Raw genomic sequence first — 17,456 nt, 5'->3', positions numbered from 1 at the left:
GTTTATCTAAAATAAAAAAACCTTTATAATGTCAGACACAAGCTTTAAAATATGTTGTGCCAGTATAAAAGCTAAGAATGTTATTCAGAGGGGTTAATTTCAGCAAAAGTCCTAATTTGTGGTTACACAATGGTATCATAGTGCACTTTCTCACATTACTGACTCAACAGATTCCAGCTGACTGAACATGACTTGGCACCTATTTCTGTACGCTGCAATCAGTTACAGTGATGCACAAACTGGAGCAAATTTGGGACAATGTGCCTGTTTTTTTTTTTGCCCCAGCCATGCTTTTCCATGAATCACGAAAGGCATGTGTGCAGAAAAGCTGCGGTCTTGCAGCATTAAACAGTAGCCTACTTAGGTTGTGCAGCGTAAATCAAGTCTCCTGAGCCGTCACAACAAGCCTGCGTATCAGAGCAGAGAGCCCTATCTCATCATCTGTCCACAGTCCTGGTGTAACTTAATCACTCAAATGAAGCAAGCTCAGACAATAAGTTCATACAAGATCAGAAATTGTATTTGGCAATTTTTAAACAAGTGCATACAAGTACAGCTAAAAGCATTTCAGTTTTGCCAAGTGCTCGTAGAGTAGCATTAGTCACATTCTACGTTAAACAGGAACTGCCACCAGACCTAGAAGTACATCAAGAATTTTGTTAAACATCAACAAAGAGGAACGTAGTCCATTATAATGAGTACATACCTTTATCTTCAAAAATATAGAAACACAATGTATTCAAAAATCAAAAATTATACAACCATGTTTACGAAGTATACTCTTCCCTTGGGTCCAATATGTACAAGTCCGTTAGTTTGTTTGAATGGTATGTATGTGATATTTATATATTTATACTCATATTTTTGCTTCCCCTCCCCAAAGAAGTGTTCAAACAAAATCAAGGGTCCCTCTCCTTTTTTACTTTGACATCTCCTGCAAGGATGGTGGCGATTTCTCCTTGCATGAAAGCCCATGGTACATTCGAGCCAACCAGGGGACATTTCTCTCCACTCGGACAGTACACTTCACCCGTGGCACCTTGCTGCTTTATGCTTTCCCTCGAGCACGGGAAGCAGAACTTGTGAGAGGGCACAGACGGGCACTGAACAAAGTGTGTGTCCTCCAAACGCTCGTGGCACAGTGTGCAGCACAGGGGTATGCTGCCGGGTACCGAGGAGTCCGGAATGCTTTGGGGGTGCACTTGGTCCATGCCTGGCACGTGGGGGGTACCTGCACCAGATGCATCTCTCTGCGCCAGCCTCCTCTGATTCATGGAGGACGGCGACAGGGGGCTGCTGCTGTTCCTCCGGGTGGTGGAGTGGACTTGGTTGGCGTCCTTGGGAGAGCTGTTCCCACCTGCATTGTCTGCCGCCATGATGAGCGCTGCCATAGGGGACTGGCCGTTCTGGGCCGCCTCAGGTGGGGTGGTGCGGGAGTGGGGGGATATTGTGGAGGGAGGGGAGGCAAAGCTTGGCGGGGGAACTGGAGGCATTTTCAGTCCGTCAGCAGGTGGTGGTAACCACTGCTGTCCTTCTCCATTGAGCTTGGCAGCTGTCCCCTCTCCCTCTGGTTCAGGCGATGCTTTTCTCTTCATGTTCCGGGGGTGTTTTCCTCTGTCTGGAGGTGGGAAAGGGTTAAAACAAATCAGTTGAGTTGCACAGCTCAGACAAGGCTCAACAATTACACTGCAATGGAGACATGCATTTTTGCTGTTCCACGCTGCACCACAGGATACAAAACAATAATAACAAACACAACAAATAAATAAAAAATTATTCATGCAGCTTGAATTTTGCAGACATGATACTACATGTATCATTTGTTCATTATTAACCCATTCCTGAGCTCCAATGGGTTAATGAAGATCACATAAAAATGAAAATTGCACAAAATATTCTTGAATGTAAACGCTACTGGGTGCTTACCTGACTTGGAAGCCGTGGCGCTGGCCTCATAGCCCATAACCCTTTGTTGCATGGCCGCATGGTCCTTCTTGAACCTGCTGTCGAAAGTGTGCAGAGCCATCAGGTCCCTCACCGTTTTGCCCTTGCCCATCCAGTCCGGGTCTGCCCTGTTTTTGTGGCTTTCAGAGATCTCCGGCGTGAGACTGTCCGGTCTGTGCTTCTCCTTCACCTCTCTGTCGTGCTCGGTGCTGGACACCGAGGCGGGTCTCTTGCCCAGGTCGGCGGGACTACCGCCCGCCAGTGCGGAGGGAAGCCCCATCTGGCCCGGTCTACCGTTGACGGCGTGCACCGGGGGCATGCTCCCGTTAAGCACTAGATTCGGGGGGACCGTGCTATTCCTGCGCGGGTTGGGGCTCTGGCGGTTCAGCTCTGGAGGCTCGTCAGGTTTAGGAAATCCATTGGGGACGGGAATGCCGTTCGCTTGCCTGCCAGTCTGATACTCTGGACCCAGCCTGGGCGGGCGGTCGGAGGACAGCGGGTAGCGGTCCAGCGGCTGCGGCGGCCGGGAGCCTGGGTCTCCCGCCGCAGCGTGGTTGATCGCCTGGATCTCTTTCCCGGAGAGCTGCGACTTCCCCGGCCCGGGAGACCTGCCCTCCTGAAACCCGTGAGCCCTCTTGAGCTGCCGTGCCGTCTCGATGACAAACTCAATGCGGTCTGCTCCTTCGTAGTTGACACATCCCCTGCAGACGGGCTCGGTAAAATCCCAGATCATGGCCCACGGCATGCGGGGCAAGTCGCATAAATAACACGACTGCCTCCTGGAAGAAGCAGCGACCGCCGCGGACGACATAGCGCTCGTCGTCGACCCCCCGAAAAGAAACCCAAAATGTGTCTTCTTCTCCTGTTTTCCTCCCAGCTCCCTTTAAAAAGCCAATAAAGAGCAAGTTCCCTTCGTGGAAAAAAAATATATAAACTCGTCTTCTCCCGACTTTTACAGCAGCAACGTTGAAGTTTTACAGGGAGAAGTTCATGTCGGTGTGCACTTTACTACGGCGCTCCTCTATCTATCTCCACTGACTCTCTACTACTGGCTCAATGTGGAGCAGTGACGTCACCACGGAGCTCTAAACGCCTGCTTCCACTTCAGTTTCTATTGACTTGATTTCTTCGACAGACCCCCCCCTCCCCCCTCCCCAGTTTACTGCAGCCTCTGTCACTCACTGCTTCTTCTTTTTTTTTTAATTTTAATTTAATCACTTGAACCTCTGCCAAAACTGCACCCAGTTCAGCTTTACCACCGCCTCCGACTGAGGGGAATAACCCACAGCTCGTGTTATTATTATCAAACCTGCAAAAATATGACGGTGTCCGCCGATACCAGCCTGCCTGCAGCGGGGCAGAGATTTTTATATAAAAGGGGGAAAAAGGTGGCTGTATGTTAGCAGTAGACCGCCGGGGGATAAAAAGGAGAGTCGCCAGCTCCTCCACTTGACTGCTGCTTTGTCCTAAATTCAGAGAATTATCCGGTTCAGGCTGAAATACGCTCGCTGCAGCTTGTTTTTCTCAATGCACAGCGCCTCGACGCCATGAGCTCCTACTACTACTGCTGTTCAATGAATGAGGTGGGTCGACCCTTGAAAAAAAAAAAAACAACTAGGCTACTGTAATCCAATGGCAATTTATTTATTTTTTTTAGAAAAAATGTTCAGCAGCAACATAATAGTATTTTTGCTCTAGCAGCATAAAGTCAAATACAATTATAGGGAATATTTTAGGATTATTAGAGGAATTTTAGGGCCCACATTTTTTTCTCTACTGCTCATTTTTGTGTCAGCTTATCAGCATGAATTCAACATGCACTGGTTAGATAATATTTTCCTGCATGTTGATACAAAAAGAAAGTAAAGGCGCCTCCATTAGCCAGTAACCAGGAAGCTCTATCATGAGGTGGGGATTTCCAGCCAGCTTGAATGGATCAGGGGTTACAGCATGAATACAGCTCTGCCCACATTTTATTCTAGTGCACTGAACAGTCAGTCATCCAAATCTCTTACCACTAAATTACACTGGAGTGAATCAGCCATGCAGACTCTTGTTTTTTTTTTTAGGAAGTTAACAATCAAACAGCTCAAAAGATAAAGGAAGTATTAGCCTGAGTGGTGTAACAAGATTAATGACTACACTATTACATTGTATGTGTACCATAATGGGGGGGAAAACATTACTAGAAACAGGTCATACACCAAAAAAAAAAAAAAAAAAAAAAAACCCAGCCAAAAATCCCCTTAAGTAAAAGTGTAGGTTTGAACTGGAGGAGTGTCCCAGTAGTTCCTCCCTCTCATCTGGGCTCGTTCCAACTCATTGCAGCTTAGCCTCTGGCTTTGGGTGAGGCAATGCGTCTGTAACCTGCAGACACAAAGCAGGATATGTTTGTGCAAGTCCATGTGACGTTGGAAAGAGGAAGCAAGATGTTTAGTCACGTACCCTCATCCGCCTCACCCATCTACAGGACATCAGGCCATTTGGCTCCCTGCCTGCAGCCATGATCACGCACTGTGGCATGAGGCTCTTCTTCAAAGGGCTTCCATAAACAAAATAAGCACAAGATGTATAATTGTAGTGCAGCTGCCATATGATTTTACATGATTGTTTCTGTAAAGCTGCCAACATATGAGCACACCTAACAATGCAACACAATAATATTCCATTTAGAACATTCAGAGACGTCACAGGGTTTCAGTGCCCTCTGTGTTACTCACACTGTAAACTACTGTATTAACACGCTGTTTCCCATCACCGCTTTCTCTCAAATCTCGGCCCTTGTTGGGTGAACAACACTAGGAAGGGTTGTTAGGCTTTATGACACAGTTAGGAAATGACTGTTGTGAGTGGCAAAATAAACAGATTCTTTCCTTAAGATTGGTGGGAAACAGTTGCCTAATGCTTTGATCCTTTGGTTTCCACTCAGACGATGTTTGTGCAAGCAAATAGCTGCACACTATTATGCAAGACAAGGCATGCTGAGATTCAATTAAATCCTAAATGACCTGATTCCATAATAGGAAGATCCACTGATTTTAAAAAACAAACAAATGCCACAGTGGCTGCAAAGCAAAGACAGAACTGTACTGAGCAGAGGCGACAAAGGTCTGAGACGAAGCCAGACATGCACAGATGGCTCTGAGTGGCAATATGAACCATGTATACAGTAAAATCACCACAGTGTGACCTGGCTGACGGCGTCTCATTTGGGTCTAGCCACTAAACCAGATGGAGTAGCTGTATAATGCTGTTCTGAACTTCTTTTTTTCGAGCGGTATGTAAATTGAGACATGAAGCAGCTAAATAAAGATTGAGAGGTAGGTGACGGCCAGGGGAATACCCAGCATGTGACAGCATCGCAGGCCTGAAGAGATGACGTTATTTTTGTTCTATCGCTTTCTGAGCCTGTTAAATTTTATATTGGCCATCTTTTATTCATAGAGGCGAATCATTACAAATTCTCTGTGAAGTTTTCTGCCTAAGCAGAGCACAACACTGGATGTTTTTTCAGTCTTTTTTCTGTTATTCTCTCCTCCATGAGAACAACATTGATGTTATATAACCTTTTCAGCACAACTGTTGAGGTGAGCACCAAACTAAACTGTAACATGTTGCACAGACGTAAAAGGAGGTTATAACAGGACAGCCTGAAGACATATTAGTAAAGTTAAGCAGCTGTTGTAGTGACCTACCTTGTAGATTAATAGCTATGCAGAGTGGCAGAGGTTGGGAGAGTGAATGTAAGGACTAATGTGCATGCTTTACAGAGTATATGTAACAGGGAGAGGTAACCATGGAGATTATCATGGTACCCCAACTACCGTGCTATTTTTAGCCACAGATTTGCACAGCAAGGATTAGAGCACAGATAAAATTTGGGGAGCTCTGAAAGATAATATCAAAGCTTCCATCTGTCATATTAGCTGCTTCCTTTTTTTTTTTTAATGAAATGTTAGTTTGAATATGTTTTATAGATTTTTCTGAATGGATTTATTCCTGGTATCCTGGTTGCTAGATGCAGAGAAATTATGTGCAGCATATGCACAGAAACACAAATTAAAAACATAAATTAGGCATGTTAAGGAGTCTGCTTTGATATAGGTATAAAATGGTGGAATTCAAATAAAATGGAGGGTCGACGGCGAAAGGGAAAAATGTGCTGGGCGGCTGGAATCTGGGGGCTGGAGGCTGCAGAGGTGATGTCATTGGGCCAGAGCAAGAGGCGAGTGAAAAACAAGTCTCTCTCTTTATTCTGATCCTCTTTGCAGTTCCAGTGGGTGTGGGGGGTAGGGGGTAGGGGCTGGCGGTCGGCCAAGGCAAGGGCTGCTGGGAAATGGCAAAGGATGCCAAGCAGGCCCCACCGCCAACATTAGAAGCTCACATCTTTGTTCTCAGAAACCTGGTGTGCTGCCAAAGGCCTCATTTCGGCTCCATGGCATGATTACACTGGATGTAGGCCAACTACTGAGAGCTTGCTCGCTCTCCCTCCCTCCCTCTCTCGCTCTCCCTTTATGCTCCCTCCCTAGGCTCGCTCTCTCTTTTTCCACTGCCTTCAAAAGCTTTCTGCCAAACATGCAGCAGTTGCCATGGCTGCAGAGAATGGAACATAAAAAAGTGAGTAATGAGTCAGGCTTGGACCCAGATGTGCCACATGTGTAACCATTTAGAAAAAAAACAAGATGGTAACATATCCCCTTAATCTGCCAGGCTTGTCAGGGGACAGACGACTCAGTAAATAGCAGAGGGCTGAGATGGGGAAAGTGGAGGAAATAATCCCCACAGAAAAATGTAAATGAACATTGTTTTCACATCCATTTTTAAACAGAGGGAAGTTTCAGTAGGTTGTTAATTATGGCAACCAGGAACAGAAAGACCTGAACTTTGCTTCTGTGATGCTGCGCTTAAGTAAGCTTGCGTGCATTGTGAGCTGACAGCATCATTTCCTGTCCAGTGGAAACCCCCGGATATATTTTCAGTCACAACCAGACATTGATGTAAACAAACTTTCCCTGGCCACATCAGCACTTAGTATAAACTCACTGAACCAGAAAGCAAATCTTTAGCATTTGTGTATGTGAGGTTAGGTGGTCCAATTCATAAGCAACTATTAGAATGAGTAACATTACCTGCACATGTACATGGCTTCTTACTTACTGCCCTTAAAAGGCAGTTTGAGGCCTGGCTCACATTTGTTATGTTAAGCATACTGGACTGAGCTGTGCAGTCATTCCAGCTTTGTGACCTACTCAGATAAAATGTTCAAAATGTCATTCTGCTGCATTTTCTGTCTCTCTCTCTCACACACACACACACACACATAACACACAGCACACTCATTTAGATTCCCAATAGGACAGCATCGTCCACAGCCACTCCTACAGTAGCACTAGTTTCTGTACGGCTGGTTTCTTCTCACACCTTGATTTATCCTTGTGCAAACGCCAGAGGGACTTGACACATCTAGCTTCATTATCAGGATCTTTGTAGTGCGTGCACACAGTGGTATGAATATGTATATACAGCAAGTGTCTGAATGTGTGTAAATGTGTTATAGGAACGTTTATATTTGGACACGTACCATTTTTTCCAGCATCTTATCCCGACAAAGGTTACATTTCTTGCTTTTTTTTTTCTTGTGGAGCCAAAAAAGAATGAAGGAGTATTTCATGCCTTATGTAACCTCTTCCTCTGAGCCAAAATAAAACTTTCCCAAAGTAGGCTTATTTTTTTACCAGAGCTCATGTCTGTTTTTGAGCTGCCTTGCAAGAAAATGGACTCTGACATCCCCAGCACAGCAGTTAACACAGCACTCGGATGTCATATATTCAAGTACGGGCATCGTTTTCACATTCCTGCTGTCCTTTTCTGCCATTTGGTAGAACGCCCAAGTGATTTGTATTTACTCCTTTGCATATATTAATTCAGCCAAACAGTTGCATAAAACCCTGGTGAATAATACATAAAAATATGTGTGAACATGCATATTTATAATGCCTTTATTTAGAAGATATTTCAGGGTTGCTATTGGAAGAAGATCAAAGCTGCTCCTTTTCTAGTAACATTTGCCTTGAAAGCAAAGGGATATATAGAGTCATTTCTGTGATGTATACAATACAAAATAACATGACTGTGAGAGGAAGGAAAGCCAAGAATAGCAAATACTGACCCAATTGGAAAGCCTCAAGTCTTTTAATTTTGGGGGACATTGTTCATAGATAGCATGTGGCTTATTCAGATCAGGGAAGTAGGGAAGATCAGGGATAAATGTAACTGTAATGCATTGTTTACAGATGTTGTGGTCACATTTGAAAAGCGATATTTCTTCAGTTTTCCCTCAATTAAGCTCTAAACACATTTACTTGAAAACAGCCCTTTTTTTTTGGTAGTGCTCATAAATCAGCTGAGGTTCCCATCCCGGATTCCACAGATGCTTCACTGCCCTCTCTTTGATTGTCTGGTTTATGGAGGATTTCATCATGTGCTGCGAGCGTCCGTGTCAGAGATGTCCTTCCTCCCCTTTCCGTAAAAGTGCAAGTTGTCACGATGGTGTGGCATTCATTACCCGCCTGTGGTTTTGCAGGCCTGGCCTCTGAGCAGCTGGGGAGCATTGGTTGTCACATTCAACCTCCTGCCGCGGTGAAAGATGGGAGAGATGAGTGCTGTCCCCCTGTCTGTGTGATAAAGCCCCCTTACACACCGTGTCTGGGCATCTGGGCACATGATGCTTTGCCTCCCTCATCCACTTCAAAGCCTTGCATCAGAAAACAGCTGACTGTGAGGAGCTGAAATAGAAAATGGAACTGGAATGACAAGTACAACCGTGTGTATGTGAATTCACGGGCAGTCAAGAGAAATTAAAGGATAATCACAGTTTATTACAACTTGTATCTTATTTTCATAGTTTTGGCCATTCATTCTATGTAAAGTAAAGTAATTGCTTAAATCTAGAATGGCAATTCTAGACAATGACAATGGCAACATTGCTACAACAAAGTCTGACAGGGCAAGAAAAGAAAACATGACTTGTAAATAAGTCAAACATTTTTATCCAGATTATCTATACGACTTTATCAGAAGGTAAAATCAAAAGAGAGAGTACTGGCAATGTCAGTAATTATCTCTTATCGCCATCACACAGGAAAACTGTGCGTATGCACAAGTTTAGCAAGTATAAGTCAAAGCCGAACCAAGAAGTCAGTCTGTAAACTGTGATGGATGTTCACAAGCGACAGTTTGTGTAATTACGTTCGGCTAACCTGGGGATTGGTTTAATCTTGGTGACTACGGGGGCTGTGACGATTCCTTTTACAATCACAACTTTGAAATACTGTTGGAATGTGGAAAAAATATTCACTCTGTAATGATCTGTTCGAATTCTAAATTCTCAGTGTGTAATTGCAACAGGCCATGCCTCGTACTCTGCCTGACACATTAACCGCGTTTCCACCCAAGCTACTTTTCAGGGAACTAAAAAGTTCTTCAGCCCATTGTTGTGCGCATTTCCACCGCAGTCTGAAGACCTGCCAAGATTAGGCAAATTACACCCATTAGGTTACACCCATCACACAGCTGCATAACTCTATTGTTTTAGCTTAGTAAACACACCACCTGCAATTCAGCATAAGGACCTTTGCATATTTTAACCTATGCACTCTCACCTGTTTTAAATACTGAGCTTACAGGTGTATAATGGTGAAATTGAGAGCCACTACTTCCTCAGAGCTTTGTAAATGTTAGAATATGGTAACATAAGCATTACGTGTCTTTTTAGATATACAGTATATATACTTGTTTTCAGATACAAGAACAGCCACTTTACACAAATTTGGTTCCACAACAATTTATTTATCTGAAGAAATATAAATGTGCAAAATACAGCGTTTGCATGTTTCAGCAGGAGACATGGGACAAGGGCTGCTGTTGGTCGCAGGAGTAAACACACTGGTCTGCAGCCTGCAGTTGACTTTACCTGTCAGTTTCATCTGAAAAACAAGGTGAAAAAAATAAATGTTGCGTCTCACTGCAATGACGTTGACAAGATATCATTTTGATATTTGACAATCGATTTAGCTAACCCTTGCCTTAACGAACACTACGATTCCACACCATCAGCGTTAGCATGTAACTAATGTTAGCTTTTGGCGAGAAAACTAGCGAGCCGTGCTGAACGTATAATCGTAACAACAAACCATCTGAGAAGTAATGTGAAGAAATATTTTGAATACAACGCCATAGATGGGAAAAAAATGTGGATGAAGGTTTGCTGACTTTGTAAAATGCAACTACGTACCTTGCAGTAACATTAGCTTGTCTCTCAAGCGAGGCGAGACACCACGAATAAAGATAACAACATTAAATCAAGGAGTAGGTTGCATTAATTCAAACAAATTACAGGTTAGTTTAACTTCGTTCAAACTATATATTTTTTGAAAAAGTGAGAGCCCTTGTGAGTAAAATGTTATTATTACTGATAGGAATAGACAAGACCCAATAATTAATAATTAATAAATACAATTATCCCAGTGTATTTACATATTAGAGCCCTTGTTTTTTACCAAAATGAAAGTGACAAGAGCTTTTATTTAGGAACTCAAGATCACATTACCTCAACTTGAACTTGATCTATGACAAACAAGTTTTGCAAGACAAAACAGAGACAATGATAGATGTTGTCATACATACAGTCATTATTTCTCACAGGCACATAGTGGATAGTTTAGTCATAGTCACAGCAGCAAGCTCAGCTGCAGTGGTACAGTAATACTGTGGGAAGCACATGGGATGAATAGCAGAGTCTTGACGCAACAGTAAAGTCCCAGAGGGATACAAAAGGACAGAGCGGAGGGAGCGCTGTGGGAAAGTTCAGTGCCCTTGAAGGAGCCTGATAAGTCCAAGGTGACATGAACCCGCGTGTTTGTATTGTGCACATTTGTAACGACTACAAGTTCGCTGCTGATTGAGAGCCGTCTTACACCATGTGTTTGCAGAAAACCTGTCTGTCCAAAGGGCACGTCGAGCTAGGAGTCGTGGATGTTATCTCTGTGACTTCAGTTTGTGATGGTAATGTAACACTGAGTGTATATTGGGGTTGTTTTACACAGTCGACATACAGGTTTGGGCAGGTTTCAAACTGCTCTAACATACGAAAGGCTGCAATTACTTCTCCCCCTCCTCATGTTAAGTGATGGGATCCACATTGTTCAGCAGGCACACAGATGTGTAACTTGACCTTGCTCAATGCAAATAATTTGAGAGCTCACTCTCTTTCTCTCTGCAAAGAGGGATAAAGTTCACCTACACCACGTTGCCACACAATAGGAGGGAGGAGCCAGACAGCATTGAAGAGGAAATGGTTTCACACTGACTGACAAGTCTGGTCACACCCAGGGTTGCCCTGAAGGACAACACACCACCCTGCCTCATTTCCACACTTCTATTTTCACATGTACATATCTCCTGTGCTAATCAAGAAACATCTTTGCAGAACTCATTTCTGTCTTCCTTCCTGAGGCTGTGTGACGTGCTCTCCGTTTCTTTCCTCACATGATAAAATCGCTCTTATCAAAAATGCCGTTGCCTAACAACAAGGCGAGCCAAGTTCACCTCCCATGTAACTGCCAAAAAAAAAAAGCTTTCCAACTCTCACATGATGCTTGCCAAGTTAACCATTTACAGCCTGGAGGAAGAGGAGAGAGAGGCTTATTCTGGGTAAACAGGGTGCTGTGTTTGCTGTTTGAACTAGTTAACCATGCTCATTAACACACAACATGCAGGAACATGAAACTTGTCAGGCTACAAGTAATCCTACACCAAGACAAAGCTCCTTCCTCCTGCCACAAAACAATGCATGCAGGCAGTCCGAGCAGTGCTCCCATTATGAAACCGCTCTGTCACAAGACTCACTGGAATGCTATTGTGACACATCCGAGCTGTTGACACAAGGGTTAAACATTTAACTGCTCACACACACACACACACACACACACACACACACACACACACACACACACTTCAGCTGCCAAAAGGGCGGGAGCTTTAACCGCTCCAGCACCGGTTGGTCGTCAGTTTGTATTTATCTTTCCACTTTGGCTGGCCGCATCCTCTGCTACCTCCCAACAGTCGCCAGGTTTATCAAAGGAAAAGTCCTCTCTCTAACTGTAGCCAGGTGCAGTATCAGAGTAATGATTCACACAGTAGACACAATACTCCACAGCAGATTGCCTCGTGTGTTTGGAGCTTTGCAGAGGTCACTGGGTGCGTGTGTGTGTGTGTGTGTGTGTGTGTGTGTTAGATGTCATGTGCTGATCTCTGGCTCGGTGCTGGTGCAGAAGGTTCAGCAGGAGTTCAGCACAGATTCATTATTCATGCATTTCTGTGTATCCAATGATGGCACCGGGGAGCCTCGTTTCTCTCTGAAAGGGTCCAAACACTTGAATGTTCTTCCACTATTTTCACTCAGTTGTGTATTTTTTTTTTCCTTTTTCAAATGTTGAGAAACAGAATTTGAGAGGAGGTTTATTTATTTATGCGCTCAGTGGGGCTGGATTTTTTAAAAGTATTCTGTATTTGTTTCTTGGATTTAGACCTTGCCATGTGCGATAAGCGCAGGAAACAAAATCGGTGTAATTCTTTACAGAAGGGTTTCTTCAGTTTAATGTGTGTTGGCAACGCTTTGAAAAATCCCTGCTTAACAATTCGAGGAAAGCCAAGCCACCTGGAAATCTCATGACTTCCTGAATCTAATTCCAGGCCAAGCTATCAGACTGTCTGACTAGCAGCTTTCATTGAGGGGTGTAAACATTGAATGTCAGGCATGTTTGCCAGAGCCAGTGTTGAATCAGGCATTAGTACTCATGTAATGCCTGCAGTGAACTCAAATGCCCCAGCAAAGCCCTGATTATATTTTCTCCCTGTCTAACAGATTTATAGCACACTGTGAACTCCAAGAGAAAGCTGGCACTGGCTGGACTCATGAACAGGCCTCTACATAGTCTATTCCTGTTGTTTTCAAATGCAGTCTGCACTTTACTCCAACCATATAATAACAGATGTTAGCTAAGGCTTGCAGTTTTGATAACCCGCAATTGCAATTTGAAATGCGTACAGAGCAAACAAGGCAACAGAAAAACAGAGAAAAGTTATGACACCATCAGGGAGAATCCAGAACAAAATCCCCTCTCATGTCACAGCGTGCTGTGTTGGCGGACTGTGACCTCATCCAAAGTTTACATGCAGCCACCTCATGCTGCTTTGTTATCTTCAAAACTTGCAAACCAGCACATTCCACCCCTCAGCGGCAACAAAAAAATGTCGGTGTGCAGATCCTGCTGCGCTGTGAGAAACACGATAAGCAAATAAATGAACGCTTCACTGAGTGAGCAGTGGCACACTTCAGAAAGTAAAAATACACAGGCAGATACACACACTTTCATAAGCAGAAGGGCAGAGATGTATATAGGTCAGTTGTGGACTCTGATTGGAGCTTTGCGTGTCTGCTTACTCAGCAGCCTGCACCAAGCTTAGCTCGCTCTCAGTCTTTTTTTAAACAGACCACAGGGTAGTAAATAGCTACGAGGAGGATCACAGCCATCACAGCTGATTGGCTTGATGCTCGCCTGACATAAACAGGAAGCCAGCCGTGCAAGTCAGAGAGGGGAGCGAACAAAGACGGAAGGACCAGAGACAGGCAGAATGTGGTGGCAAGACAAAGAGAGAATGTGTAAAAGCCTGAGGGATTTAGATTTGAGAGGAAAAAAAAAGGTCTTTCTGTTTGTAGCGTGCCATGTGACTCATGGTGGAATTCAGCCTGTGATTCAGTTCTCTGCATTGACAGCAGGCAGTGTGCAATGATAATAGTGATGAGTTGTTTGTATTGGTAACATTAGTAGGGCAGGAGACCACAAAATGAAGCCACTCATAAACTGTAATCACATTATAACATTCACTCTGTACCTGCAGTGATTTTATATCTTTACATTTTTACATATCATTTGGTAAAAATAAACTAGACTAACTTTTTTTTTTTTAAATCTTAATCTTTGTATTCAGTTTATTTAACTGTGTGGATGAGATCCTGGAGCAACTGCAAATATTAGACTGCGGCTGTGAATTTAGAAACCAAGCTCCTTACAGCCAGAAAAGGATTACACCTCTAATTGTACACTTCTTTTTCAAGCGTAATATGTGAGACTTCAGTTAACGTGATTTAAATTAATTCCCGTTTTTGTTTTTATCAGGTTGTGTATAACGTAAGTGAAAATGATTTCACTTCCCTGTAATTCACATTTTTTACATCTGCTTATGTAATTTTTTGATAATGTCGAGAAGATATACTTATTTGAGAGACTCCTTATAAGCCAGGAGTTAATAGTATAAGCTGATGTCCCGTCCAATTTTTTCACAATTGAGAATGACTTCCGGATGGGAGCCGAAACGTCTTGATTCTGAAAACAGTGTCCAGGTGACTACGATTGAAACCTTTTCTACGATAGAACACTCCTGGACGAATGAGGGACTACACCGTCTTATAAGCTGATGTTGATAGATTGTGTTAAATTCTTTTTTCTCCTCTGATGCTAACCATTCTGAAGCCTCTGCGTGCAAGGCACTAGGTAGTTGCATGCCTCTCAGAGGGCTGTGACAGAGCCAAAGCACGGAGTGGAAATAATGAGTGACATATCAGCCCTGCTACCCAAAGAGCTTTTAGAAAAACACCCCTCCTCCCTTCCTCCTCTGTCAACCTACTGTCCCCATGCCTGGCTTTGAAGGTCAGATGAGAAACAAGAGAGAGCACCACCGACCACCTCCGACTGACTGGTTCAAACAGGCCCTGGGAGGAAAGGGGGTGGTGGTGTGTGGGGCGTGGCCCACTGAGCATGCCCAGTGAGGAGGAATGCCTTGTGATGGCAACACAGTGGGCTCTCCCATCTGCTGATGAGAGTGTGCACTTCTCGCCCTGAGCCCTTTTCCATCCAGTCTAGTGAGCAGCCAGATCAATTTACTGTGGAATGAACACAAAGTCAGTGGCTGACACACACACATTCACGCATTCTTACTGTACGACAACAGCAGCGAAGCACAGCCCTGCACTGCAGCAGGCAGCCGCACAGACAAGCACGCATAGGAATTTACTCATGCATGCAAAAAAAATTGTAAGACAGAGGTTGAATCAAAGGGCTGATATATTATTCAGGGAAACTCCCTCTCTACTCCAGCTGAAGTTTACAATGCCTCATCTTTTAACCTCACTGCACACAATGCTCCAAGACAGGAGAGAAGATATTCTGGCTACTTTCCTCCATCCAAATTCCTGTAACATACTGCTGACTCATCTGATCCACACAGGCAGAGGTGCCTTCATTTAGCATTAGAGGGGCTGGTGATGGCGTTTTTAGGATGAATGGCGCTGACTGACATTTTCATTGTTGAGCTGTGTGTTATTTTCATCACCTCTGTTTCCAGAACGAAAAGCATCATTTGTGGGGAATGCTATCATCTGGCTCCACGTGCGCACACACATGCAAAGTGAGACCACATGTGTGTGTTTTCCTTCTTATGAATAATTGAGGAGCCCTGCCTTGTGTGGTTGAGAAGGCGCTGACTAGGCACCCAGGGTGGCACTCTTAACTACTGTGACAAAATGGTGTTGCGTGAAAAGTGACATTTAAGGCATATTGACGCTAAGGTGTATTGTCAGGCTGCTTAATCGCCTGTGTGCAACAAAGCAGGCGAACACACTCACACCACTGGACTGAGTGGAAACTTCCAAAATGCGAGTTGGTGTGTGAGAGCTCAAAAAATGTTAATTTCCTGAATGCAAATCAAGGTGTGACTCGCTTCTATCTGCTCGCTCTAACATTATATGAATAATTGAAACATATTGTGGGGGGGATCTAATGTGTTCTTTTATTTGCAGAGTCACGCCTGTGCTTTCTGATATGCTAATGAGTCTACCCTTGAGTAATTGAGCTGTGCTTTAGAAAATCAGCCCAGGCCTAATGGCGCATTGTCTGGAGGATGATCAAAAAGCAGCCAAGATGAGGATGAGATGTTCTCCCATGATCCGCAGATGACACCGATAATGAGGCACTTGAAGGAGTTTTCAGACATGGCGGACACTGCGGACGTTTCAGTCACGAACCCGCCTAGGAAAGAAATTGAATTTCATTTCCAGATTCATCTCTCAACTCTCAATCAGATGAGAATTTTTTTTAGTGAGTGAGATGTCCTTCGCAGCTATGTCCTTTATCTCCCTCCCCCGCTTTGAACCTCAACCTCAAACCATTACAGCCCACTCCAGACCGAGCACTGCAGCCTCTGTGACACCCCACCCCTCCTCATCTCTAACTCTTGCTTGAGGGTTTCTAAATCAGGAACATCTGACATACTCGCCACCTACTCATGTGTCTCTCTGCAACTCCCTGTGACCTCGATTCACCCTTTTACATTGGAATATTGTACACACTAATCTTCCTATAATACTTTATAGCAGCCCCATGTTCAAACACAACCCGTGACCACATGTACACACAAATAGTGCCAACAAAAGACAGACAGCTGCAGTTCAAAGCTTAGCAACAGCTGTGTTCCATTGTCTAACCGGGAGCTGACTGACATTTGAAGCCGGCCATGGCTGCCTTTAAACGCTTCTATTCTTTCTCTGGCATTCCCTCTTATTTGCTCCCTCCATCCGTCCCTCTTTGTCCTCCACCGGCAAACACTTCTCATTCCTGTGATGTTTTTGGTATCGCTGAGGTCTGCCTAGACACCGCAGTGTCTCGGATCCTCACAGAGTAACCGGGGAGGCGCAGAATATGCTCCTTATTTGCCTCCCACAGGAGGCAGACACTCGATCCAACCTCTTCACTGTCAAGAAGGCGTTGGAGATATACTTGGCAAGCTGTGTTTTGCGTCCCCCCCATGCCCCCTCCCGCTCCTCACTCTCAGTGTGTGGATGTATGTATCTTTCAAGCCCTTCATTTCCCAGAAAGGAGCCCAGGATTTATGAGTGCATGAGCCGCCGCGAGCGACATCTCCAGAGAAGGATGAGTGTTTCCTGCAAACAGTTGGGAGGGGAGGTGAGGGAGGTGCTGCTGTGTATGTGTGGGTGGACAGCTCCCATAGAAACACTATCCAGTAACACTTGAAGAGCATCATCAAGGGGAGGTGTGCTGTGTGTCTGTGTGTGTGTGTGTGTGTGTGTGTGTGTGTGTGTGTGTGTGTGCATGGAGGGGGCGTCTTTCTGAGAAAAAGCCCATGAAGCCTGCAGACCTGTGACTGACAGTTACCTCTGCTGATTACTGCCCCTCAGGGACAGACTCTCGACGACAGCTGCTGCTTCAAACTCACCCTGAACTGTTGCTAACTTCGGGTTCAATGAATATGTCCAAACCTGAGTTGTCAGCTTAAGCATGGTATCCAAATCCTTCTCTCTGTTACAAGGAACACTTTGCAGAAAACTGACACAAGAGGACCACACATTGCCTAACAATCCTGCCGAATTGACATGT

At 44.4% G+C, this 17,456-nt stretch overlaps 1 protein-coding gene across 1 annotated transcript; it reads right to left on the bottom strand.

Moving 5' to 3' along the window:
• Positions 1-498: 498 nt before the first annotated feature.
• Positions 499-3,457, bottom strand: irf2bp2a (interferon regulatory factor 2 binding protein 2a). Its single transcript, XM_044214541.1, has 2 exons — positions 1,927-3,457; positions 499-1,618 (listed from the first exon to the last, which is right to left on the bottom strand). Exons 1-2 carry the CDS (start codon positions 2,753-2,755, stop codon positions 900-902), a joined length of 1,548 nt encoding a protein of 515 aa, XP_044070476.1. The 5' UTR covers positions 2,756-3,457; the 3' UTR covers positions 499-899.
• Between the last annotated feature and the right edge of the window lie 13,999 nt (positions 3,458-17,456).

Source organism: Siniperca chuatsi, linkage group LG11 (assembly GCF_020085105.1).
Source record: "Siniperca chuatsi isolate FFG_IHB_CAS linkage group LG11, ASM2008510v1, whole genome shotgun sequence".
Classification (NCBI taxonomy): Eukaryota; Metazoa; Chordata; class Actinopteri; order Centrarchiformes; family Sinipercidae; genus Siniperca; species Siniperca chuatsi.
This window is presented reverse-complemented; position numbering and strand designations above follow the sequence as displayed.